Here is a 26,648-nt window from a genome sequence, read left to right as displayed (position 1 = left end):
CAGGTCGGCACGAATCGGCCGAATGTGCCTTTGTGGCAGCACTGTCGCACTGATGAATATCGTTTTACAGGGCAGCACCGTCAGCGAGCGTAGGTCGCACTAATGTGGCAGATGGCGGCGAAGTAAATCTCTATCGTACCAAATACACGCATTCATTCTCGACAATTCGAAATACCCATACAAATTTTATTTAGTTCTCCTATTTGTTATTTTTTCTAGACTAAGGATCTTTATGCGAAATAAAAATTATCTGCATCGATTACAAGAGACACAAGCTAAAAATTACATTGCCGTACAAATCTCTTTACAGTTCAATTTCAACTAATTTACATTTAAATTTATTGAATACACTTATTTTAATGTAAAATATTAAGAATTTTAAATTTTTATTACTACATATCGCAGGGAGTTGGTGGGTGAAGGGATTCTAAATGAACGAAACAGGAAATAATTAATAAATAGTATATTTTGTAATTTATTTTGATTAGTTTTCTTTATTACTCAACTTAGATTCTTACATATTAGGGATTCGCTGTACATACATAGGCACACCTGGTCCATGGAAATTTCATTACTTCAGAAGCATCTTCTGGTTGGGATTTCTGGTCGAGTCTGGACATATTTTCCTGATTCTGCGCCTCTTCTCCGGAACGGCGTACTCCTTCAGGGTAACTCGAACATAAACCAAATATAAATGAAACTAATATAAAATATAACTAATATAAACCAAATAAATTTTTACAAACCTTGGCTTGCGCGGACACTGCTCGTTATTTCGCATTAATCTTGCAGTCCATTCATATGCGGGGGAGTCACATGTCCTTGTAGTCAGGTTGCAGAGCTGGAGAGAATACTATTTTAAATAGTAAATAATAAATAATCCTATTTATTTTAAAGTATATGTACAATTTCGAAAATAAAATGATTTATTTGAGGCAGTAATTTTTGCAAATAGTATTTGAAAATAGTATTTTATTTTAGGAATATTGAAAATATTTGGACTTTGTCTTTATATTTTCAATTTCAATTTTAAATAGTATTGCTGAAAATAATGGTTCGCATTCGAGAAACATACACTGTATGCTTATCAACTAGCCTCAGTAGGCACAAGAAATACAATATTCTATTTTGTGTTTCAGATTATTGAAATAGAAATATTTTATTTTGTGGTTCCGATTGTTAAAATGGAAATATTTTATTTTCGAAACTGTATATCTTATAAAAAATACTATTTTCTTTAAGCAAAATAAGGTCGAAAGTATTAAATAGTATTTGAAATATTTGTTTCGCCAAATAATGCCCACCTCTGTCAGGTTGGTAGTTGAGGACGGCTCGGCGCCATCGCCGTTTTTGTCACCGGGGTAAAAGTGGTCATCTTCGTAGTCGCGGCCTGTCCAACATCCGCGGGCATCGGTGACGGCAAGGGCGTCGCGGAAGGTTCGCTTGACGATTGAAGTGCGCTGCCTTCCCCGCCGCCGCGAAATCCGTCGTCGTTGGTACCAGGTTGACCGGATCGTAGTCTCTGTAACATTCATGTGATAAATAAATATATTAATCGATGAATTAATAATTAGATTCAACTGAATAAAAGATGTACAATGCTTACCGTGGATGGCCCTCATTATCCGTCTGTAGTACAGTAGGCGGGTCCCACGGATACCCGACCACGTGCACAACGTCACGACAGTGCCGCGATTCTCCCAGTTATTCCGCTGTTGGCTGTGGAAAATTTGTACATTAATATTAATTAATTACAATTATTATATATAACCTCGTGTTACTTACTCCACCTTCTTCTCCAATTGCTGCAGTCTGATACTAAAACAAAGGTTGATAAATTAATACATTTATATTAATTAATTATAATTATTACATGCTAACGATTTCATATATAACCTCGTGTTACTTACTCCTTTTCCGTTTGCACGCGTAACCAATAGATTTCCGCATTACCCTGGAGGTACTATTGACAATGCGTTTTTTTTTCAGTGGTATCCCCAGTAGGCCTACTCCACTATTTATAGGTCGTTACATGTCGTTGAACTCCGGTTCTAAGTACTCTATACTGTCATCGTTTTCGGCACGGAGGTACTCGAAAACGGCATCGTCGTCGTTTTGGTCCAAGACGTAGTCGATAACGTCGCCGTTTCTGTTATTGTGGTCGTCGTCGTCGTTGCAGTTATTGTTCGAGTTGTCGTTGTCGTCGCCGTCGTCGTCGTCGTTGCGACCTGTCCAGCATGCTCGGGCGTCGGTTACGGCGAGGGCGTCGGCGGAGGGTACGCTTGCCGATGGCCGTGTCCGTTGCTTTGCGGCTTTGAGCGCCGCCTTCCCGGAATCCGCGAAATCAGCCTTCGTACCCTTTGGATAGGAGGCTGACCGGAGCGTAGCTTCTGTAACATTCATTTAAATAAAATATATATAATAATCGATAAATTAATAATTAGATTGTACTGAATAAGAGATGTGCAATACTTACCGTAGATGGCCCTCACTATCCGCGTGTTATACAGCGGGCGGGTTCCACGGATGCCCGTCCACGTATGCGTCAATGCCACAGTGCCGGAGAGGGCATCGTCGAAACAAGCTCTGACTGCTTCTCGCAACGAGTGCCCTCCTAATTGGTGCAAATACCCAACCTGAAAAAAAATAAACATTACTTTTTATATTCATAAACTTAACCTTTTGAGTGCCGGGAGCCGATATATCGGCTCCTGCTACACTGGCGAGAAGTGCCAGAGCCGATATATCGGCCCGCGCCTCGTAGCGCTTTACTATTCGCATTGCGGGAGAAAAAAAAAAACTGACAAAAAAACTAGTGTCATTGTTTAGTTCTGTATTTCATCTATAATACGCAGCTTTTTGAATCATGTAAATATCGTTTCTCGTTTGGTTTTTATAAGCATTTTCCCGAACCCTTGTAAAACTGTGAAATTCGGCCGATTTTTCTCGCATAGGCACCTCTATTTCGCCCGGCACTAAGACGGTTAATAACACAATATTCTCCTTTATTGCAATATACTTACGACACTGTGGTAGTCGCTATCGGGACAATTCTCAAAATTTTGGATATCCTCTTGAGAATCTAGCGGTATCCAGTGCGGTCGTTGCCCTAGATACTCGGCCCGTACCATCCCAGTTATTTTCCTGACGGTTGTAGAGAAATTCGTACATTAATATTAATTAATTACAATCATTATACAGGGTGAGTCCGCAGAAACAGAACACCTAAATATCTCCGTTACTTTTCGTTGTACAAAAAAACTTCTTAGGACAAAGTTACACTGTTTGAAGGGCCACATGTAACGATGTGAGGGAAAAAATTTTCAAGGTTATTTTTTTACAAGATTTCAAGGTCATTGATATTTTTTTTAAATGAAATGAGGTATTTTTTAATACATCAATCGATGCAGCTGGACATTCGTTATAAAAAAGTACTAACCTATGTATGTCGAAATGTTAGTAGTTCACGAGATATTTCGATTTGAGTAACTGTAAAACACCATTACTGTCGTAGTAAAACGTTACACAAGTAGACGCTAACGTCTTATTGTTACTACGACAGTAATGGTGTTTTAGAGTTATTTAAATCGAAATATCTCGTGAACTACTCACTTTTCGACATACATAAATTAGTACTTTTTTATAACGAATGTCCAGCTGCATCGATTGATGTATTAAAAAATACCTCATTCCATTTAAAAAAATATGGATGACCTTGAAATCTTGTAAAAAATTACCTTGAAAATTTTTTCCCTTACACCGTTACACGTGGCCCTTCAAACAGTGTAACTTTGTCCTAAGAAGTTTTTTTGTACAACGAAAAGTAACGGAGATATTTAGTTGTTCTGTTTCTGCGGACTCACCCTGTATATAAAACCACGTGTTGTTACTTACTCCACCTTCTTCTCCAATTGCTTCGTACTCATTCTAAAACAAAGGTTGTTAAATTATTACATTTATATTAATTAATTACAATTATTATATATAACCACGTGTTACTTACTCAACTTTTTGCTGGATTTCCTGCAGTCCCATACTAAAACAAAGGTTGATGAATTGATAAATTAATATTAATTAATTACAATTATTACATGCTAGCGAATACATATAACCACGTGTCACTTACTCTACATTCTGCTGCAACTGCTGCAGTCCCATACTGAAAGAAAGATTGAGAAATTGATAAATTAATAAATTAATATTAATTAATTGTAATTTTACATGCTAGTGAATACGTTTGTATAACCACGTGTCACTTACTCCACCCTCTGCTCTAATTGCTGCAGTCCCATACTGAAAGAAAGGTTGAGAAATTGATAAATTAATAAATTAATATTAATTAATTCCAATCATTACATACTAACGATTAAATATAACCATGTGTAACTTACTTCATCTTCTGCTCCAACTGCTGCAGTCCCATACTAAAAGAAAAGGTTGATAAATTAATATTAATTAATTACAATCAATTGTAATTGTTATTGTATTACTTACTCAAACCTCTGCCCCAACTGCTGGACAAGATGCAGCAATATCGTCATACTAAAACAAATACAAACGTGATACCATTTACTATACAATTTAATTACAATTATTACTAAATTTTAAAACAAATGTGCAACTCGTGCTTCTCACCTGTCTTGCTGCGGAGGAAGCGCCTGGAGTGTCGGAGTCGGGATGGGGATGGGAAGTGGTGGGGAAGGTTTAGGGTTGTTGGACGAGGAGGAACGATTCTGGATCAGAGGATTTGGCGGGAATTGAATGTTCATCTGCGGATCCGACGACTCGATACTGGACTGCAGCAGTAACAGCATATCCTCGCGTGAGGGGGTTTTTTGCTGCTTCTGCGATATTTTGCGGGGTGGCTCTGCCTCCCCCGAGGCTGTTTGATATTTGGCTGGCAACTGTTGCCGCCTTTTTGGACGTTGTTGATTCTGAAATGTATGAACGTCGAAAGAGAATATTAATATCATTAATCAAAGAATGGGAAGAAAAAAACAGACGATTGTCGCTGACACTCCTCGTAGGCTGTGCGAGACACTGTAATGTAATTTTAATTGAACATGTATTGTCGATAATTATATTTTTATTTACACAGGAAGTAAGGTACATAAGTGTATTTAATTTTTTTAACTTACTTCTTGTCAACGAATTTTTCAACTTCTAGTGATGAAAATAAGGAAATAAGATATCGTCAGTAGTTGACAAAGTTGATGAGAAGTAAGTTAAAAAAATGTAATACATACTTACCTTGCTTCCTGTGCAAATGAAAATATGTACAATAGTTATCTAATTTAAATTACATTACAGTGTCACGTGCAGTCTACGAGGAGTGCCAGCAACAATGGCAACGATACGATCAAACAATTCGGCAAGTAGAAATTAAAAATTCAAGCTTACTTTATCCATGATGCTGATGTTCGGAGAATTTTTATGTCGCAAGTGAACGGGAGCGCTTCTCAGGATCTATTGCCGGCAGAGATAGTAATGCCAGAATCGTGGGCCGTTGTTCGATTGTCTTTTGTCTCGACGTTATTCGTCTGTTTTTTCGCGGAACGCGCGTTTCACCTGTTCTTCGCGGGAGGCCCATTTCGCCTGTTTTCGCTGGACGCGCGCTTCGCCTGTTCTTCGCGGAGGCGTGTTTCGCCTGTTTTCGTTGGACGCGCGCTTCGCGTGTTCTTCGCGGGCTATTCACCGCTTCTATTGCTATTCACGACAGTAGGTGATACTAGTGAGTGCTTATAGGAGCTTATAGGTGCTTAGTGGTTTCCTCATTGGATTACGCGATTTGACCAGCACGTGAAAGGAAGGTATTTATATTTTTTTTATATCGGTTATTCGATTTCATTTTGCCAATGTCTAGCAAAAGCTTACGAACGTCGTTACCGCGGAAACCATTTCGGGAATTGAGTTCCAGTAAAAAACGGCGCGTTTTGAATGTAGTAAGAACAAAGTTGAGGTCGCGTAAAAAAGCAGCACGCCCCGCTAATGTTAGTGTACCGGATATTCCTCTCACCAGCTCGTCTTCGTTCGCGTATTCTAATGTCGAGTCTTCGCGTCAACCTACTATCGACATACAGGGTGCGCCATTTGTAGGTACCATATGTTAAATGCTTATAAAATAGTGAAAACGTAATTAAATCGAGTTCGGTTTGCGATATTTATTTACTTTGGTTTATACCAATACAAAAAATTCATTTTTTAAATACAACGTCGGGCAAGTAATCACCTTTATGAACGACGCAAAGAAATGCTCGTTTTTGGGCATTTCCCATAACTTTTTGCAACGTTTCGGGCATTATTTCCGTTATTTCCTTACGGATTGCATCTTTCAGCTCCTGGAGGGACCGCGGCGCGCCAACATAAACTTTTGACTTTAAATATCCCCACAGAAAAAAGTCTGGAGCAGTCTGGAGGCGTCAAATCCGGCGAACGTGGAGGCCAATTGTAATCGCCATTTTTCGAGATTAAGCGATTCGGGAACAATCTTCTGAGGAGAGTCATTGTGCTGGTGTTAAGTTATTCATGGTGAATAATGGTATGAAATGAGCTGTCAAATACGCTAGAATATTCTCCGGAATGTTTACGAATAGCAATTGTTTTAGCGTTTAACATATGGTACCTACAGACGGCGCACCCTGTAGATATTGATCACGACATGCCCGGCACTTCGAGTTCTTTTCCTTCGTCAATTCCGTCGCGCAATGACACAGCCCGGCCATCTGCTGTCGCTGTGTCAGAACCCTCGTTTCGCGATAGTTTAGCCACTTGTTTCGTGGACAATAACATATCGCACACCCAGGCGAATAACATATTACGCGTTTTGCACAAACATTCGTGTTTTCGGAAGTTGCCAATAGATGCAAGAACTTTACTTTCCACGCCACGCACCAGAGTCACCACGTCTGTGGTGGAGCCTGGTGAATATGTTCATTTCGGGGTAGAGTCTAAAATAATAGAATACTTATGTGAAACCCTCGAAACCATTCCCGAACGTTTAATTTTAGATTTCCATGTTGACGGGTGCACCATCGACACCCACAAAAAAGTTCAGCTTTGGCCAATTCAAATTCGAATCATAAATATGCGTAATAGCAAACCGATGGTTGTAGGCATCTATAAAGGTCCAAATAAACCCGGGGATTGTAATATTTACCTTAAAAAATTTGTCTCCGACATCAATGTGATGATGTCGAAAGGAGGCATTATTTTTCAAGGTAAAACAATCCCTGTGCAGTTGAGATGTTTTATTGCGGATGCACTAGCGCGGGCTTTTATTTTAAATCACAAAAATCATTTATCTTCTAATCCTTGTTCCAAATGTAAATTGTGCGGTACCACAATAGGGAAACGTCGGGTTTTCCGTGGCATCAATCATCATCGTCGATGCGATAATGATTATGCCAATAGCCCCGATAAATATCATCAAAAAGGAAATAGTCCATTAGCGGCCCTCCAAATGGAAATGGTTTCTCAGGTTCCCTTCGAATACATGCACCTTGTTTGTCTGGGCATTGTAAAGAAATTGTTATCCGCCTGGGTGTCTGGTAATTATTCAAAGGAAACAAGATTGTCCCGAAACATGATTTCTATCATCTCCGCGCGAATGGCAGTACTCGATAAGTACTGTCCATCCTATTTTTCTAGACGCCCGAGGCCAATAGAAGAATATTCAACTTTTAAAGCGACCGAGTTTCGCCAATTTCTCTTATATACCGGCCCGGTAGTAATGTACGGGATATTAGCTACGAATGTGTATACTCATTTTTTGTTGCTCTATATCGCGATTAGGATATTAGTTTCACCCTCGCTTATAGAGAAACATGTGAATTTTGCAAAAGCGGCATTGGAATTGTTTGTTTCTACTTCCGAAGAATTTTACGGTTCATCTTTCTTATCGTATAATGTCCACTGCCTCCTTCATTTGGCGGATGACGCCAGCCGTTTCGGAACGTTAGATTCATTTTCCGCGTTTGCGTACGAAAACACAATGTCCATTTTTAATAGATATATCAGAACGCCGGGTAAACCCCTCCAACAGTATGTAAATAGGATGGCGGAATTAAAAAGTCATGGTAGCACGGAGGGATGTAGTGATTATTCCACTACCACTGTCCATGCTTCCATGATTAAATTTTTCAATTTAGGCTTTTCCAAAAACGATCGCGACAACTGCTGCATTTTACGCGACGGATCAATTTGTATTATCGCATCAATTCACCCGTGCGAAGATGCGTACACGTTAGGTGTTAGACGTTTTGAAATTATAGATCAATTTTACGATGTATTATTATCCTCTTCGGATTTGGATATTTTTAAATGTGCGGCTTTGAGCACAGATGTAACCTTTGTAAGTATACAAGATGTCACGGCAAAATGTTATCGAATGCCGCTGAACAGTACGCATGCAAACGGCGATGACGCATTGGGTATCTCATCCCAATGGGTTGTCAAAGTGCTTGCGCACGCTGAGAAAACGTAAGGACATTGCACCCTTTTATGTCCTTGCGTGAGTATTTTTTATGTATAGTGGAGTAGGCCTACTGGGGATACCACTGAAAAAAAACGCATTGTCAATAGTACCTCCAGGGTAATGCGGAAATCTATTGGTTACGCGTGCAAAAGGAAAAGGAGTAAGTAACACGAGGTTATATATGAAATCGTTAGCATGTAATAATTATAATTAATTAATATAAATGTATTAATTTATCAACCTTTGTTTTAGTATCAGACTGCAGCAATTGGAGAAGAAGGTGGAGTAAGTAACACGAGGTTATATATAATAATTGTAATTAATTAATATTAATGTACAAATTTTCCACAGCCAACAGCGGAATAACTGGAAGAATCGCGGCACTGTCGTGACGTTGCGCACGTGATCGGGTATCCGTGGGACCCGCCTACTGTACTACAGACGGATAATGAGGGCCATCCACGGTAAGCATTGTACATCTTTTATTCAGTTGAATCTAATTATTAATTCATCGATTAATATATTTATTTATCACATGAATGTTACAGAGACTACGATCCGGTCAACCTGGTACCAACGACAACGGATTTCGCGGCGGCGGGGAAGGCAGCGCTTGAAGAGGCAAAGCAGCGGGTGCGCGGGCACTTCAATCGTCAAGCGAACCCTCCGCGACGCCCTCGCCGGAGCCGATGCTCGCGGATGTTGGACAGGCCGCGACTACGAGGATGACCACGTTTACCCCGGTGACGAAAACGGCGACGGCGCACAGTGGAACTTTTCGTCCATTTCGGAGACAAAATCAAAGAACTTCCGATAGAAATGAGATAGAGAGCTGAAATTTTTTTTAATTATAGCTGAAACTTGGCAGAATATGGGAAAAATAGGGAGATTATGGTACGAACATTTTTTAACCTTGAAAAAAATCGTCAAACTTGCACAATGTCACGAAAATTGTGGTTTTTGCAATACCACGGGTAGAAAAAAATTTTTTTGTAACATGCCATACATCATTTCCTGTAGATTTTTTCACGCTGATTTTAAATCTGGTCTCAAAATTTGTCTACGACCTCAGGATTTTACAAGAAATCGATTTTTGTGAACAAATTGTTTAACGAATTTTCTCGAGGTTATAAAACGTTCGTACCATAATCTTCCTATTTTCCCATATTCTGCCAAGTTTCAGCTTTAATTTTAAAAAAATTTCATCGCTCTACCTCATTTCTATCGAAAGTTCTTTGATTTGGTCTCCGATTTGGACGAAAGATTCCACTGTGCGGCGCCGAGCCGTCCTCAACTACCAACCTGACAGAGGTGGGCATTATTTGGCGAAACAAATATTTCAAATACTATTTAATACTTTCAACCTTATTTTGCTTAAAGAAAATAGTATTTTTTATAAGATATACGATTTCGAAAATAAAATATTTCCATTTTAATAATCGAAACCACAAAATAAAATATTTCCATTTTAACAATCGGAACCACAAAATAAAATATTTCTATTTCAATAATGTGAAACACAAAATAGAATATTGTATTTCTTGTGCCTACTGAGGCTAGTTGATAAGCATACAGTGTATGTTTCTCGAATGCGAACCATTATTTTCAGCAATACTATTTAAAATTGAAATTGAAAATATAAAGACAAAGTCCAAATATTTTCAATATTCCTAAAATAAAATACTATTTTCAAATACTATTTGCAAAAATTACTGCCTCAAATAAATCATTTTATTTTCGAAATTGTACATATACTTTAAAATAAATAGGATTATTTATTATTTACTATTTAAAATAGTATTCTCTCCAGCTCTGCAACCTGACTACAAGGACATGTGACTCCCCCGCATATGAATGGACTGCAAGATTAATGCGAAATAACGAGCAGTGTCCGCGCAAGCCAAGGTTTGTAAAAATTTATTTGGTTTATATTAGTTATATTTTATATTAGTTTCATTTATATTTGGTTTATGTTCGAGTTACCCTGAAGGAGTACGCCGTTCCGGAGAAGAGGCGCAGAATCAGGAAAATATGTCCAGACTCGACCAGAAATCCCAACCAGAAGATGCTTCTGAAGTAATGAAATTTCCATGGACCAGGTGTGCCTATGTATGTACAGCGAATCCCTAATATGTAAGAATCTAAGTTGAGTAATAAAGAAAACTAATCAAAATAAATTACAAAATATACTATTTATTAATTATTTCCTGTTTCGTTCATTTAGAATCCCTTCACCCACCAACTCCCTGCGATATGTAGTAATAAAAATTTAAAATTCTTAATATTTTACATTAAAATAAGTGTATTCAATAAATTTAAATGTAAATTAGTTGAAATTGAACTGTAAAGAGATTTGTACGGCAATGTAATTTTTAGCTTGTGTCTCTTGTAATTGATGCAGATAATTTTTATTTCGCATAAAGATCCTTAGTCTAGAAAAAATAACAAATAGGAGAACTAAATAAAATTTGTATGGGTATTTCGAATTGTTGAGAATGAATGCGTGAATAAAAGGGACAAGTGCTGTGTATTTGGTACGATAGAAATTTACTTCGCCGCCATCTGCCACATTAGTGCGACCTACGCTCGCTGACGGTGCTGCCCTGTAAAACGATATTCATCAGTGCGACAGTGCTGCCACAAAGGCACATTCGGTCGATTCGTGCCGACCTGATGCCGACCTCATGCCCATGTCCAAACCCTGGTCCTACGGTCGACACTAGCTCGGCATATGCGCGCACAGGAGGTCGACCTTTAGATTTTTGGTTGGCTGGGTATATATGTGAATTTACCTTATATTCTAACACGCCCCCTTAAATTCACAATATTATTCCGTACATATCATCTTATTCTACTTGTTAGAAACTCCAAAAAAAAATATTTTATTTCTTTAATTTAAACTTAAAGTAGTATTGAGTTGCTTAACTTACATTAAATTATGTTTAACATTGTTCTGAACTTTTCAAACTTACTTTTGCCTAGTGACTTGGTAAAAATATCTGCTACATTTTCTTCAGAATCAATTTTTTTTAATGTCGATAACACCATTCGAATAGTTTTCATTCACAAAATGATAATGGGTTTCAATATATTTAGAATTCTTCGTGAAATTCCCAAATTTAGCTATGTTTATTGCTCCAGAATTATCTTCATGTATATCTATTGGTTTATCTATTTCAATTCTAAAGTCGCTCAATATATCTTTTACTAATTTTAGTTCACTTACAGCCTCTGACAATGCTACATACTCAGCAGCTGTCGAAGACTTCGTCACGCTACCTTGTTTCTTCGATTTCCAATAGATCAAATTCCCATACATTTTTATGACATATCCAGTCGTTGATTTCCTATCTACTATATCGCCGGCCCAGTCTGCATCTACAAAACACTCTAGCACATCTACATTGTTATATTTTTCAAAAACCAATTTCAAGTCTCGTGTATAAGGTGAAGTGCCCTATGCCTGGACAGCATATTTTTCTATTTTAAATTTTATCACTTTAAATAAATAAAAATAATTTTTTTAGATTTTTAACATACAGTTCAGAGTTTGTAAAGTAATTTAAAATAAAAAAATCATTGTTTAGGTTAATATCTTAATTGTATTAACAAGAATAATTCAAACCTATAGTGGGACATATTAAATCCAATCTAAGCTAGTACCTGGACAGAAGTAAAGCCTATACCGGGACAAATTCAATTTACGAGTTGATCGAACGAACATAACCTAAAACGTTGGTTGGTTGCGCATGACGAATAAAAGATCCTTTGCGTATTGTATTATTTAACCAAATATATGTTTATATCGTTAACCATTGAAGGTGCTTCTCGTTATTTACGAACCCACAACATATAATTATGTCTATAACATCGAACTTTATTAAATTTTTAACAAATTACATACAAAAATATTATTCTATTAAATTCTATTAAATTCTATTCTCTAATTTTTAGAGAAAGTCTAATTGATTTAGTCTAATTGAGTGCATAATTTTGCTTTTTCTTCTTTAATTTCATCTCTTTTTGTATCATTAGTTGCTTTAGACCAGCTATTATGTGAGTAGAATTGGGATATAGTGCGACCAATTCCACTTGGTTTTCTACACAAAACTTGCATAAAGGCAAGTTAACGTGTGACGCATGGTTATCTACAAACAAAATTACAGGGAATTGATAATTATTTTTCTTCAGCCAAGGTACAAAAATATTTGCTATAAACTGGAAAAAAGTTTCTGCTGTCATCCAGTCATTATCACTATAGGCTACTCCCCAGCTTTCTGGAATCTTTTCTAAGATTTCTTTTTTGGGTACATTTTTTAGATCAAACATGATCATTGGAGGTAGAATTACCCCTTCAGCAGATGCTGTAAACAATACTGTTAAGCAGCCCTTCTCATTGTTTGAAACAATTCTTTTTACTGGTGCACCTTTCTCTGCCAAAACACTACTTTCTTTGGGTACAAGCATGAAAGAGGATTCGTCCAAGTTGAATATTCTTTTAGGATCTGTTAAGGGTATTCCTTTATCTTTCATTTTGCTTTCAACATCATGAAACCAAAGCCTCAAATCACTTTCAGAAACTGACGCTCTTTTTACAGTAAGATTTTGTGCGATTTGCTTGCTTAGGTTTGTATGTCTCTTCATAAATCCATTAAACCAGCGGTGGCCTGGTCTGTTATTTCTAAAAGGTGTTTTTCTGTTCTCTGAAGTGATAAATTTTTGAACTTGATCACACACAATATCTTTTGTTACTGGAAATCCCTGCTCGGCACAGTAAATCATCCATTTTTCTATGTCATCTTCTTCTGTCTTAGACAGTACAGTTGGTGATCCTTTCTTAGCATCCACAGAACTTAAATTTTTCATTTTTGAATGCAATGTGCTTTTTGGAATCTCATACAGGTTAGCAGCTTCCCTGAACGATAACCCACCATCCATTGCATTGAGAGCTTGTATGATGGACTCAACGGAATGAGATTCTTCAATTCTCTTAAATTTTTATTTTTATTAAATCTTCTACTGTCCTTTAATCCGTCATTTTTAATAATATCCTTAGATTTTATGAAGACTTTTGGCTTGCTGTTACTTTTAATTTGTACTCTATCATACTTATTAATTCTGTTTCGACTAGGATCAAGAGTTTTACTTCTAGTGATGGTCATCCTGACATTTTAATTTTTAAAGCAAGTTTACAATCTGAAAAAACATTTTTTAAAGAATTATACCGACATGAATAATTTTCATTTACTGTTTTAAGAAAACTTGTCATAATACAACTTTTAAGGTTAGGTAGTAATACGGATAGATTTATGATGTAAACATAAAGTAGTTTAGTTTAGTTTAGTTTATTCATTACCCCGCATTGCGCAGAGATGGCGTTGGAGAACCGGAGTTCTATTTGCCCAAAGCAAACCCGTCTTTTGTATTACTATTCTATTTTCTGTTTTGTACTTTTCAACAAAATGTCTCTTTTGCTCTCTATTTCCCTTATCCACTAGTCAGTCAGTGACTATTTCTATTTTGCATATTGTTATTGCACTTATCAGAAATAGAGTATCAACCTTATCGTATATATATATTTTTTTTTCTTTTCCATAGGTTAAGTGATATTGGGGTAGATCAGTCTTATGTATAAATAGACTTAGAATCTAAAACTTGGTACTTAATATTTAATCCTTTCGTCTTAAAATTAATTTGTACTTTGTATTTCGAAGAGCACCTTCTCATTGCACCTTTTATTTGGTTGTGATATGTTTAAATAGATTTATCAATTTGTAACAAGAAGGCCGCTATTGACCTCAGGATGGTAACATCTTTTTTACCCAATATTTTGGATACTTCCTCTTCTAGATCTATATCTTTTCTAGCGAAAAGTCTTAATAGTTTTCCTCTCTTCCTTTCGTAAATTGGACAATTCCAAATGATGTGATCTATATCCTCCACTTCGTGACCGCATTCGCATTGTGTGTAATTGATATAATTTTTTCTATAAAGTGATGCTGCTAAATTGTAGTGGTTAGATCTAATTCTACTTAGCATGTTTATGGAGCGTCTTCCTATGTTTTTTATGGCTTCGAACCATGGCTTTCTTTTGCCAATATTGTTGTCAGAGGTTTCAAAGTATCTTGTCCCCTTATATAATCCTTCACTTTTGTGTTTCTGATCTGATTTTTTCCACCTACTGTCTATGATATGATTAATTACATCGTTTGCTGGTATTTTAATGTCCTCATCCTGTTCATAATTTGTTCTTTCCTTCGCTATTGTATCTGCTCTCTCATTCCCTTCAATTCCCGCATGAGCTGGTATCCATGCAAAGAATATTCTTGTTAACTTGTTTTGCGATTTTTATGATCCATGGGTTTATGCTCTTGTCTGGTGAGATGTTTTGCAGTCCACTCAGAGCACTCTCTGAATCTGTTAAGATAATTATTTTGACATTGTTATTTATATATTTTTCTTCTACCATGCAAATTGCTTTGCTGTGTTACGTCCTAAGATGGACGCCTTTTAATTGGAGGTACGAGTTAAAAGAATTTACTACAATAATGATTACGAGATATGAAGCAGTTTCGAACCTACCTGCATTCACCGGCTCTGGTTCGGGAAAATGAAGATTTTATGATACTTATGCGATTCTATTAAAATCTATTCGTAACGAGGAAATCGAAGTCAGGGGTTCGAAATGAATTTGGAGAAGCTGATGTTTAATAGAAGTTAAACGGAGTGTATTTAAACAATGAATTCAGAATACATTTGAGTTTTGAGTAATCGATACGAGAGTTAGTAATTGTTATAAATATTAGTATTTACCGTTACGCTGATTCGGCTTATGATAATTAATCCTCTAGGGTTCGGTTAGAGTTTGTTTTGGTAACACACACTTGTACAATCACGAACGTTATCGAATCGCGGCTATTTCACAAATATTGTTTGAGATTATAATAGTACGACTCGTTACTCGACTGCTGGTTTTATTACTACTGCTCACGCTGGCGAGGTGTCGTCGTTTTTATATTTTCTTCTATCTTTTGTTCTACCCCAAATCCTTGTGGAGTTGGTTCGGTTTTCACTTGTCATCATAATCGTATTCTGCAGTTTTTATTCGTTGAATTATTCCTGTGTCTTTCTCTCTCTCAGCTGGATCCTCCGTTTCTCGCGTTCTTCCGGAGTGCTTTCGGTCTATGTGTCAGCTCTATTGCGTTCTTGGTCTTCTTGGTATTTAATTTTTGCTTGGGTGGTTTTCTTGTAATTTTGCGCTGTAGGTGGTCTGCAGCTGCTTTTGTTATTTAACCTCGCTCGCGTATTATATTTCGGTTTATTCGCTTTGTATATGATTACAATATTTTATTTCTATTTCTTGCGGAACATTAGTTAAAGAAATTATTAAATAGAGTTAGGGAATATTTGTATTGTGGTTATTTATTATTTATTAATGACGGTTGGACCACCGGACGTGACAGCTGATAGCAATGCATTCAGTGGTAAATATGGTTGCAACTTTGTTAATACTGAGGCCCTCTTCTTCCCATGTGCTATCCTTCCTGGTAACGATGCCTGCTCCGTTTGAGGAACTGTCTTTTTTTTTGATCCGTCTGTGAATATTAAAATCGGGTTTTCTTCTGTGATCCCAAATTTTTCCTTGATCATGTTAATAAGAGTTTCATCATTGAATTTGTGACATTGCCTTACGAACCCAGTTTCTAAATCAATCAGGTTCTTCCAGTCGATTTTCTTCAGTTCCTTTAGGTCTTTTTCGTCTTCCCAATAGTCTGTTTTCCATATAATGTCTTCCATATCTTTTGTTTCCCTCCATGTTTTATTTAAAGTAGTATCTTTATTAACTGGTATGACCATTCCATCGTAGTTAACTATTTGACTATTAATATGCATCAAGGTTTTGTTATTCTTTTTGGATCTCAACTTCAATATGAACTTCTCCGAAAGTAGGTTTACTCTTTCTTCAAAGTTCATTATTCCTGCTTCCACTGCCATGACATTGGTTGGGGTCGAATTTCTATATCCCATGGCTATTCTTATTCCCTCGTTTTGGGTTTTTTGAAATCTTTCCATCGAACTATTGGCAGGGCTGTAATATGTTATTATAGCATACTCCAACACTGATCTTACCAGACTTTTATAAAGATATATTATAATATCTGACGAGGCACCGTTTTTAATGTGTGCTATGTACCTTAGCATGTTCAGTCTTTTCTTTGCTTTAATTTCAGTTTCTTTAACCTGGAGGTTAAATTTTAATTTGTTATCTATTACTACTCCTAGGAATCTGGCGCTGTCGGATTCTTCAATAGTATCCTGTCCTACTGTCAGCTGGAGTTTCTTCTTTCCTTGGGTGGATTTTCTAAAATATAGAATCTGAGTTTTTATTAAAGAGATTTCAAGTTGGATTTCATTTAGTTTCTCAGAAAGAATTTGTATTGCGTTTAAGGATTTCTGTTCAGCTTCGAGCAAGTTATTGCATGTAATTATGATAGCGATATCATCGGCATATTGAAGAATTTCATAGCCCTCTTCCTCTAGTCTCAGACCTAGGCCTCGTGTGTATATATTATATAGGATGGGGCTAAGAATAGCCCCCTGTGGTAGGCCCGTCAGGCTGTCTTCTGTAGTGTCCGTCTCATATTCCCTGGAGAACATATTTTTTCTATTCTTTAACCATTTCCTAATAAAATTGTATATATTTTTTGGGCAGTTGATCTTCTTTAGAATGTTTAGGAGGGTCCCATGATCCACATTATCGTACGCTGCTTTAACGTCTATAAGAATTACTATAGATTGCTTATTGTTATTGTTGTTCCGCCTTATAATTGAAAACAGGGAAGCCAAGTTATCCACCGTGGTTCTTCCCTTTCTGAATCCATTTTGAGAATCGTGAATTAATTTACAGTTCTCTACCCAGTTAGTGAGCCTATTTGTGACAATTCTTTCGCAAATCTTGCCAACGCAGCTGGTCATTGATATCGGTCTAACAGAGTTTTTGCCAATTTTGTCAATAAACACAACCCTAGCCGTTTTCCATTGTTCGGGAATTTCTTCATCGCTGGACCATATCTTTTGAAAAATGTCTAATAGTTCTTGTTTGGCGCAAGCAGGAAGATTTTTTATAATGTTGTTGTCCAGGTTATCTGGACCAGGAGCAGATTTTTTATTCGAGCTTAGTATGCTATGTAGCATATCATCTTGTGTGATTGGATCATTCCATATATCATTTATGCCACATGTGGTGTCCTCTTGAAATCTTGGAGCTTCATAGTTCCCTGGTGTAAGTACACTGTCTTCGCCTTCGGAAAGGCGATAGGGATCATTCCTCTTTGGTTTTTTTGAGAGTGTTCTTATTGCATTTTCTTCAAGTTGATTTCTGAGTCCAGGTGGTTGTTTGTTACCTCTCTGCTTAGTGAAGCCATACTGTAGCCTTTTAATCTTACTCCATAATTCCCCTGTAGGGGTTCCATTATTTATCGATTCAGCAAAGTCAAGCCATGTTTTGTATATTTTTGTTTTAATTAATTTTTTTAGCTCCGTCTCTTCCTTTTTGAGATCTGTCCAGTTGTCCATTGTGGAGTGTTTACAAAATTTGTTAGCAGCTTTTCTCAGCTTTTTTCTTTTTTCCCAGCATTCTTTGTCCCACCAGGGTGGGCTTCTTTTATTGCTATTTATTTTATTAGGGGGAGACCTGTTTGAAACTTGGTCGTTCTGATTATCTTTGAAGTTTCTATGAGAATTATTACTAGGGTTATTCTTGTTGAATTTATTTATGTTACTGCCCTTGGTTTGTGTGTCTGTGATAGCCTCCTTAATAACGGTTTCCAATCTATTGTATCTGTCCTGTATTGGAAGTTGGTCTGTTATAACGTTATTGTCTAAATCACTTGTAGATATTTGTTCAAGTTTTGTCTCGATTGATTTTCGAAATGTAGACCAATCCATTGAAATATCATTATAAAGTTTTCTGCCTGCTTTTTTATTGTTGCAGAATCTGATATTGTCATGGAGTATCACTTCCAAGATGAAATGGTCCGAACCCCATTGTTCACCAGTGTTTTTGTACTGACTCTTACCAATTATGTTCATTGTTGATATAAACAAGTCAATATTGGATGGGTTATGTCTTTCGCAACCAGTCCTTGAAATGGTATCCACATTAACAATGAAAAGGTTTGATTCCATTAAGGCCTCCTCCAGGAAACGACCTTCTCTGTTAGTGTCGCGACAGTTCCAAAGAGTGTTCTTGGCATTGTAGTCACCTAAAAAGATGGTGTCTATGTTGCTTCTTCTACGATTGAATAGATTAATCCAGTTTTGTCTGGTCCATTTCAGACTCGGTTTTCTATAGGATAGGATAATGTCTATTTCCTTGTTGTAGTTATATATAGTTATGGATATAGAATCGGTTTCCTTCATCTCTTGAGAACTTATGGTATTTATTGAGTGCTTAATGCTATTTTTTATCACTAGACATGTACCTCCACCTTGGAGGTTACTATCTCTATCCTTTCTGTAGACGTTATATCCTTTAATAAAAAAGGAGTTGTCCTTGTTTGATAACCAAGTTTCGGTTATGCACAATATATCGAATTCTTCCGTTAGAATTTTAATATCGTCTAGTTTGTTTTTGATGCTTCTAGCGTTCCAAAGACCAATTCTTATAGATTTTGTAGCCATTTTTTTTTTTCTTTTTTGTTTAGGTTAGAGAATGTTTTCCTTTATCTTAGAAGATAGTGTGATTGTATCTCTATCTTCTAGAATATCAGTCTGATCTATTCTGTTGGTTATATATTGGGAGTTGCAGTCATTTAACCCTTTTTCCTCTTCAGCTACCGTAGAATTACTACTGAAAAAGTTTTTTTTTGATGAGGAAGTGGAGGGTATCTCTTCATTCCCTACCTCCTGTACTTCCATCCTGGCTTCTCCTTCGTAGTAGTTATCTCTAACTTTTTTTCTGATTAGATCAATTTCCTTTTCTCTTGTGATTTTTCTCTTTATCTTGTCTAGAGACGCCAGAGAGGGATTCAAATTTCTCCTAGCAATAGGGGTAGTTCCTTTGTTTTCTTGGATCTTAAGGAGTCTTTTATGTCTCATTCTCTCCTCTACTTTATCTTCTAAGTTTTGTTCTTGTATGAGAAGAATAAGTTGTTCCAGGAGTTCCTCTTCAGGCATTGTGTTAATTACTTCTGTATCTACTCTGAAAAGTTTCCTGTTTCTGTTAGAGTAAGGCAAAGGTTCTGAATTACGTTGAGAAATATTTTTGTAGTTATTCTTGTGTGAACTTGATCTAGATTTACTGAAACCGAGACTCTTTCCATTTTTTTCCTGATCATCGTCGCCTTGGTAACCGTTTCTTTCCTCATAATCATTATGAAGGGTTTCAAATCTGTTGGACATGTTATTTGACCAACGTCGGTCCTCGGTTCTTCCTCTGTTAGTATAGTTACTGAAATTAGCCGTGCTCAAATCGGAGTTATTGTCGCTTTTAGGATATTTGCGTGGGCTTCGATTAGAGGCCACTACGGCCCAACTGGAACTATTTGATCTCTGGATCGTCTTTTGACTATAATTTTTTGGATTAGACGGGCTGGCCCTTTTAAAATTGCTGAGATCTCTTTCGATTGGGCCCGAAATCGATTCCCAGTACTCTACTCTGTTTTGTGATTTAAGAGGTGGAAAATTTGAATTGTGGTGTATACGGGGTTTGGAAGGTAATACCTCGTATTGGTGGACGTCACCTTCTCTTCTCTTATAGTCATTTTCATTCGTTGTGTACTCTTGATCTTGATACACGCCCGAGGCCCTCTCTCTGGCTGCCTTGTATGAGATGTTTTTGTAGGCCATAATTTTTTTGGTTAACATTTCCCTTTGTTTTATTTTGCATTCTTTAGCGATGCTGATATGCTCATCACCACAATTAATACATTTTGGATTTTTATTACATGTTCCGTGGTATTCTTCTGAACATACGAAACACCTTCTCACTTGATTCTTGCATCTTGTCTGCGTGTGTCCGAATCTTAAACATTTGTAGCATTGTTTAACTGATTCGATAAACGGTTCGATGTTGATCTATACATGGCCGTACCCGATCAGCAATCTTGTAGGAAGAGAATCGCCCTGGAATTTGATTAAAATGGCTTTACTGTCTTCCCATATGTATCCATTTTCTGTCTTTTTTCTTTTCTTAAGTCTTTCCATCGAGTACTGTCCCTGATTAGGCGACAATTGCTCTTTAAGGTCCTCGATAGAGTCCTCCCATTCTGTGATGACCCCTTTTCTGTATTTCAGTCTGTAGGGGATTGAAGTGTACATATTACATTCATCTACTTTACCTCTCATTAGGATTTTGTTGGCGTCATTCCTCGTTCTTGTCGTAACTTCAGCTCTGGAGAAACCAGTCATTTTAATGGATTCCGGGTTTATTCCTTCCCCGGTGATGAATCTGTATATCTTGATTAGGTTGGATTTTTTCGATTTTGTAAGTATCTGTTTTTTTAGAGAGACTGAAACGGTATAGTTACCACTTACCGTCTCTAAGTCATATAGTTCTACAGTGTCTGTATTGCGGGGTGTGTTATTGTTTACGGAATTTTCTGACCTGTTTTTGGAGGCAGTATTTTCGATAGTGCCTATAATAGCGTCTAGATTAGTTTGGGAGGACATATTACCGTTCTTATTCGTAGCAGAATAGTTATGATCCTTTAATTTAGCTTTGATTTCTTCGATTGAGCGTCCTGTGTTTGCATCTTCTTGTTCCATAATCGTGTTTATTACCGTGTGGCTCTGCTTTTTGTTACCTTTCACAGATTCTTGGGAATATTCCATGGCTTGAACTTCCATTGATCCAGCTTGATCTATATTTTTATTTTTTTCTTTATTGTTCTGATTGGTACAATCACCCATTGTATCCATTGTGGACGGAGTTATTGGAGCCATTTCCTATTAGCACAGGAAAACCCGAAGGGGTATCCAGCTTATTTGAACCCGTCCCGCCAAGTGGCGGGACGGTTTCCCGCCTTTTTCCGGGGCAGAGATATAGGTTAGAATTTATTTTGTGCTGTAAATCCTTAACCCCTACTAATTTCTCCCAACTAAAAAGCTGAGCTTAAGGCTCAAGGGCAAGCAATTCACCTGTTTTACTCCCTTTTTGACAGGTTACTCTTAACACTTCGAGAAACATACAGAAAAATCCAAGCACACACAAAGCAACTTCACGCCTGGAGCCCGCCATCCGCCATCTCCACCAAACATAAAGTATTATTAACATCACAACCGAAATACATTTTCTACATACGTTATTCAAGCTAATGGAAGACTAGTTATACGTATATTTAGTTAAATATTTTGCAAACAATGCGTTGATTTTATTTACAAACGCGTGTCCGGCTTCAAGCGTAAGCAAACTGCGTATAACCTTAAAGTGGGACAGCTACTGTCATCGCGTCCCAGAATGGAGTACTTATATTTGAAAACAGTCCTAATCTTGGACATCTAATATTCGGATTAATAATTATTATTTACGTTAAGTTTGATTGCCAATTTATTTTAAAATATCAATATTATTATGCGTGATAATTACTTTTTGTCCGAGGGCTTAAATTATATCTTTTTTTCTAACAAAAGTTCGAACTATAAATGCACATGATTCGCATGTAAATAGACTATTTTGTATACTGTTTTCAGATGAACTTTGAATTTATTTTTAAATGTCAATTGATGTCATAATGAAATAATATTCACACCTACTTGTAGCTAAGAGGCCTCAGAATATATAATATAATTATTTAATCTCTTAATTACTGATTTTACTATGAAAATTTAATTGTCCAGATTTAGGTATCACTTTTGGACTGTCCAGACTTAGGGCACTTCACCTTAGTATAAGTATTTTAAAATTCTCATTGCATATTTGAAATGAGTATGATCATAATTGTTTCGGAATCTACTTAAATAATTCACACTATAACTTATGTCTAATCTTGTACCTGCACTTATATACAAAAGTGCTCCAATTAAATTTCTATATTTAATATCTACTGATGCTGACTGCGCAGGTTCACATTTCAGATTTTGTTCCATTGGTGTTGCATATAATTTGGCGTTCTCAATTTCATATTTTTCGCTAAGGATTCAATATACGCCTTTTGATCTAATGTCATTACATTTTCCTTATAATTATATTCAACATTTATTCCTAAATAGAGTTTAATCTCCCCCATATCTTTTATCTGGAATTTTTTCATTAACAGACCTTTTATATAATCCAACTTTTGCTTATTCTTACAACAGATTAATAGGTCGTCTACAAATATTATTAGGTACACTTCGTCTTCATGATCGTACATTGAATATAAGCTGAAAACCTAAACTTCTTAAATAACTATCTAGACACTCATACCACGCTCTAGGGCTTTCTCTCAATCCATACAGCGCTTTATACAATTTGCACACTCTATCAGTGCCGTCCTCGTAACCTTGTGGTTGTTTTACGTATACCTCGAATATAACCTTCCCGTTCAAAAACGCTGTTTCAACATCCATTTGCATGATGATTAGACTATTTTGTACGCAATAAGACAATAATAATTTTAATGTTTGCATCCTAGCAACAGGTGAATAAATATCTTCGATTATTTCTTTTTGTTGGAAACCCCTTACTACAAGTCTAGCTTTATATATATCTTCCGACTTTTTAGTATAAACCCATTTTAAATCTAATGTTTTTTTATCCTTTGGTTTTTCGACTAGGTTCCACGTTTTATTTTTCTCTAAACAGTTAATTTCTTTATTCATTGCTTCCCGCCACTCCTTGGAGTATTCGTTATTCACAGCCTCATTATAGTCTTGAGGACTATCTGCGCTTACATAATTTACGTATATACAATATGCGTAATTTCTATCACTATATCTATCTGGCTGTGTTCTATTTCTATTTGACCTTCTCAGTTCATTTTTTTCGTTATTATTATTATCGGGGGGCTGCCCTTGTTTGTTTAAATCTTTTTCGTTATTTATATTAACATTATTCCTATTTTCAGTATCTGTATCAACCTCATTTTCATTGATATCACCTCTAAAACCTACCAGATTCACATTTTCTTCCACAATATCAACGTGTCTAGCAATGACTATTTTACCTTTATTCAGTACTCTATAACCTACTTTTTCATAGCCTACTAGTATACCTAGTTCAGATTTCACACTCCATTTATCCTCTCTTTTATTTTCTGGGACCCTTACGAAAATTTTACTCCCATACAGCCTTAGATTGCTAATATCTGGTTTTTCTCTCATCATTATCTCATAAGGAGTTTTTCTTTCAATTGTGTTTGCTAATGTTCTATTCTTTAAGTATACCGCTGTTTTTACTACCTCTGGCCAATATTCCTTATTTAACTTTGATTCAGCTAATAAACATCTAGCAGTATCCATTACAGACCTATTATATCTTTCTGCCGTTCCATTTAGTTCGTGAACATACGGTGGACATGGTTCAACGAAAATTCCCTTTTCTCTAGCTAACCCATAAATGTTTTTATTGATATATTCTTTCCCATTGTCACACCTCAGTCGTTTTACCCGTTTTCCTGTTAAATTTTCAACCAGATTTAAATATTCAACAAAACATTCATATACTTGACTTTTAGAGTTTATGGTGTATACCTTCGCAGCCTTGCTAAAATCGTCTATGAAAGTTAAAAAATATCTTTCGCCTCCGTATCCTACAGTGCTATGTGGCCCATTTAAATCTGTATGTATAATTTCGAGAATATCCCTAGCTTTGTGCCTATTGTTTTTGAAAGGTATATTGTGCATTTTGTTCTGCACACACGTTCCACATTGCAGATGTTCATCTTCCAATTTGTTTGGCATACCTTCAACTAAATTGTTTTTGCATAAAGTTTCTAAATAACTAAAATTTACATGACCTAGCATTCTGTGAAATTTCTCTTTCAACGTCATATTCTTATTTTCATCTATAGTCACATATGCTTCTTTTTTTTCTATTATACTATTTACCTTATACAAATCGTTCTCTTTATATGCAATAGCTATCAAATCATTTTTTTCGTTAAATACTTTTGCCGTGTTGCCTATAGCAACAATTTTATTTCTAAGAGTGACTTTTGCAAAACTTATCAGATTTCTATCCATTTCCTTCACAAAGAATACATCTCTCAATTCTAATTTTACTTTATTTCTATATACTGTAGAATCCATGCAAACGTTTCCCATTTTAGTAGCTTTCAAAATTTTTCCATCACCTATTTTTACATTAACTGGGACTTTCAAATCTATAGAGTTTGAATAATAACGGTCATTATTTATAATGTGGTCTGTGCATCCACTATCTAGAACCCATTCAATATTATTCTCGCACATATTTACTTCTACTTTATTTGTCTTATTATTTGTACCTACCACTGTACAAAACGTATTACGTTCATTGTTGTCGTCGACACGAGAATACATCGCGTCTCGCTGCTCGTAGTGTTGATATCTGCTGATTCCACCCTGAGCGCCGCGTCCGCCACGGCCACGATGCGTCGAGTCTCTGCTGCCGAATTGATGTTGCGGTGAGCGCCACTGGCCGCGTGTCGGTGAACGCCACTGGCCGCGAGTTTGCGCGCGCCATGTGCCTCGCGCGCCTCTCTGCTCCTGCTGGCACCATCCTCTGCTATACAGGGTGTCCCAAAACCCCTTCGACTCCGGGAAATGGGAGGTTCCTTAGGTCATTTGAAGCAACATTTTCCTTTGCACCAATGTCAGCCGGGGCTTTGTTTAGGAGTTATTAACGAAAAACACGGACCAATCAGAGCGCGACCTAGACGCGCGATGGCACGTTCAGCCAGGCGCTCCGGGAGACGAGCGTGGTGTAATGCCGCGATGCCGCAACGAACAAGAGTTTCTCGAGATTATGTGAATCTTCCTCGATTTGGATGAGCTTTGGATATGTTGTCAAGGCCATGATTCTGAACAACATTTCCCTTTACAGTTTTTGTCAGCCGGCTTTAGTTTACGCGATAAATGTAAAAACGTGTAATTGTAAATCGATCGATTGTACTATCTTCTACTCGATTTGGATGAGCTTTGGATATGTTGTCAAGACCATGATTCTGAACAACATTTCCCTTTACAGTTTTTGTCGGCCGGCTTTAGTTTACGCGATAAATGCAAAAACTTGTAATTGTAAATCGATCGATTGTACTATCTTCTACTCGATTTGGATGAGCTTTGGATACGTTGTCCAGACCATGATTCTGAACAACATTTCTCTTTAGACTTTTTGGCGATCGGCTTTAGTTTACGAGATAATCGTAAAAAAAGAGAAGAAGCAGAAACTGATTGAATTAAAAACTCACGTATTCAGCCGTAAATCCATTTGCTGCTTCGAAATGTGTGTCACTGGGTCACTCGGTGACGAACTGCACAGATGTCTTCAGGTACACGGCAGTACCGAAAGCCAAGGGACGTACGGCCAGGTCGACGAGCTGCACAGCCGGTAGTAGAAGGCCTAAGGGATGCGCGGTCAAGTCGACGATCCAGAATTTAACTTTCACTTTCGAATCGATAAATAATTCGTATGTTTATTTTACACAGATGCCTTGAAATTTTTCCACACTCACAATCACTGTTCACATTTGTCAACACATAGTTATGCACTAATAATAATTGCCATATCCCTTGTACTGCTGCACAAATCACAACAATCAGGTAATGCAATCACTAGACTGCGGATTTCATGCATTTGTAGCAAATATGAGTAGGTGCATTTTAATACAGTAGAGAGATTAAAATAATTTCAAAGCACCATAGTATTATTTTCAACTTCTTAAAATGATCACAGTAAGAATCAAATATCTGTCTGGCTCCCCTGTCCCTTGTAATAGCGGCAGCCAACATTCATTTTGCATAAAGATTCGCAGTCTAGTGATTAGTTTAAATATCACTATCAAAAACACAGCTAATAGCAACCGTTAGCTATGAATTGACAAGTCTTTGGAGATGTTCTCTCTACCGCGGCTCGAACGACACTGATTTTCCTCAAGATTTTTCTAAAGAATTTAGGAAGGGCATTTAGAGTGTCGAAATTCGAAATGCACGCTGTAGCACGAGAACGACGGGACGGTTAGACGAAAAACAGAATGCGAGAAGGACCGCTGTA

At 36.8% G+C, this 26,648-nt stretch overlaps 2 protein-coding genes across 4 annotated transcripts; one reads left to right on the top strand and one right to left on the bottom strand.

Annotated features, from left to right (window-relative positions):
- Positions 1-1,606: 1,606 nt before the first annotated feature.
- LOC143214584 (uncharacterized) lies at positions 1,607-5,542 on the bottom strand. 2 transcript variants are annotated; one of them, XM_076435806.1, is made up of 13 exons: positions 5,401-5,542; positions 4,636-4,934; positions 4,495-4,542; positions 4,392-4,424; positions 4,261-4,293; positions 4,127-4,159; positions 4,004-4,036; positions 3,895-3,927; positions 3,024-3,144; positions 2,477-2,636; positions 1,911-2,390; positions 1,786-1,818; positions 1,607-1,719 (listed from the first exon to the last, which is right to left on the bottom strand). In XM_076435806.1, exons 1-11 carry the CDS (start codon positions 5,407-5,409, stop codon positions 2,029-2,031), a joined length of 1,164 nt encoding a protein of 387 aa, XP_076291921.1. In that variant the 5' UTR covers positions 5,410-5,542; the 3' UTR covers positions 1,607-1,719; positions 1,786-1,818; positions 1,911-2,028. The 2 variants fall into 2 exon arrangements, with proteins under 2 accessions (XP_076291921.1, XP_076291920.1); XM_076435805.1 differs by having other exon boundaries at positions 1,654-2,390; positions 4,636-5,504.
- A 1,027-nt stretch (positions 5,543-6,569) lies between these two features.
- Positions 6,570-12,285, top strand: LOC143214582 (uncharacterized). 2 transcript variants are annotated; one of them, XM_076435804.1, is made up of 6 exons: positions 6,570-8,633; positions 8,726-8,758; positions 8,825-8,937; positions 9,022-9,784; positions 10,284-10,378; positions 10,464-12,285. In XM_076435804.1, exon 1 carries the CDS (start codon positions 6,659-6,661, stop codon positions 8,480-8,482), a length of 1,824 nt encoding a protein of 607 aa, XP_076291919.1. In that variant the 5' UTR covers positions 6,570-6,658; the 3' UTR covers positions 8,483-8,633; positions 8,726-8,758; positions 8,825-8,937; positions 9,022-9,784; positions 10,284-10,378; positions 10,464-12,285. The 2 variants fall into 2 exon arrangements, with proteins under 2 accessions (XP_076291919.1, XP_076291918.1); XM_076435803.1 differs by having other exon boundaries at positions 10,284-12,285.
- The last annotated feature ends 14,363 nt before the right edge of the window (positions 12,286-26,648 follow it).

This window comes from Lasioglossum baleicum, chromosome 12 (assembly GCF_051020765.1).
Source record: "Lasioglossum baleicum chromosome 12, iyLasBale1, whole genome shotgun sequence".
Lineage (NCBI taxonomy): Eukaryota > Metazoa > Arthropoda > Insecta > Hymenoptera > Halictidae > Lasioglossum > Lasioglossum baleicum.
This window is presented reverse-complemented; position numbering and strand designations above follow the sequence as displayed.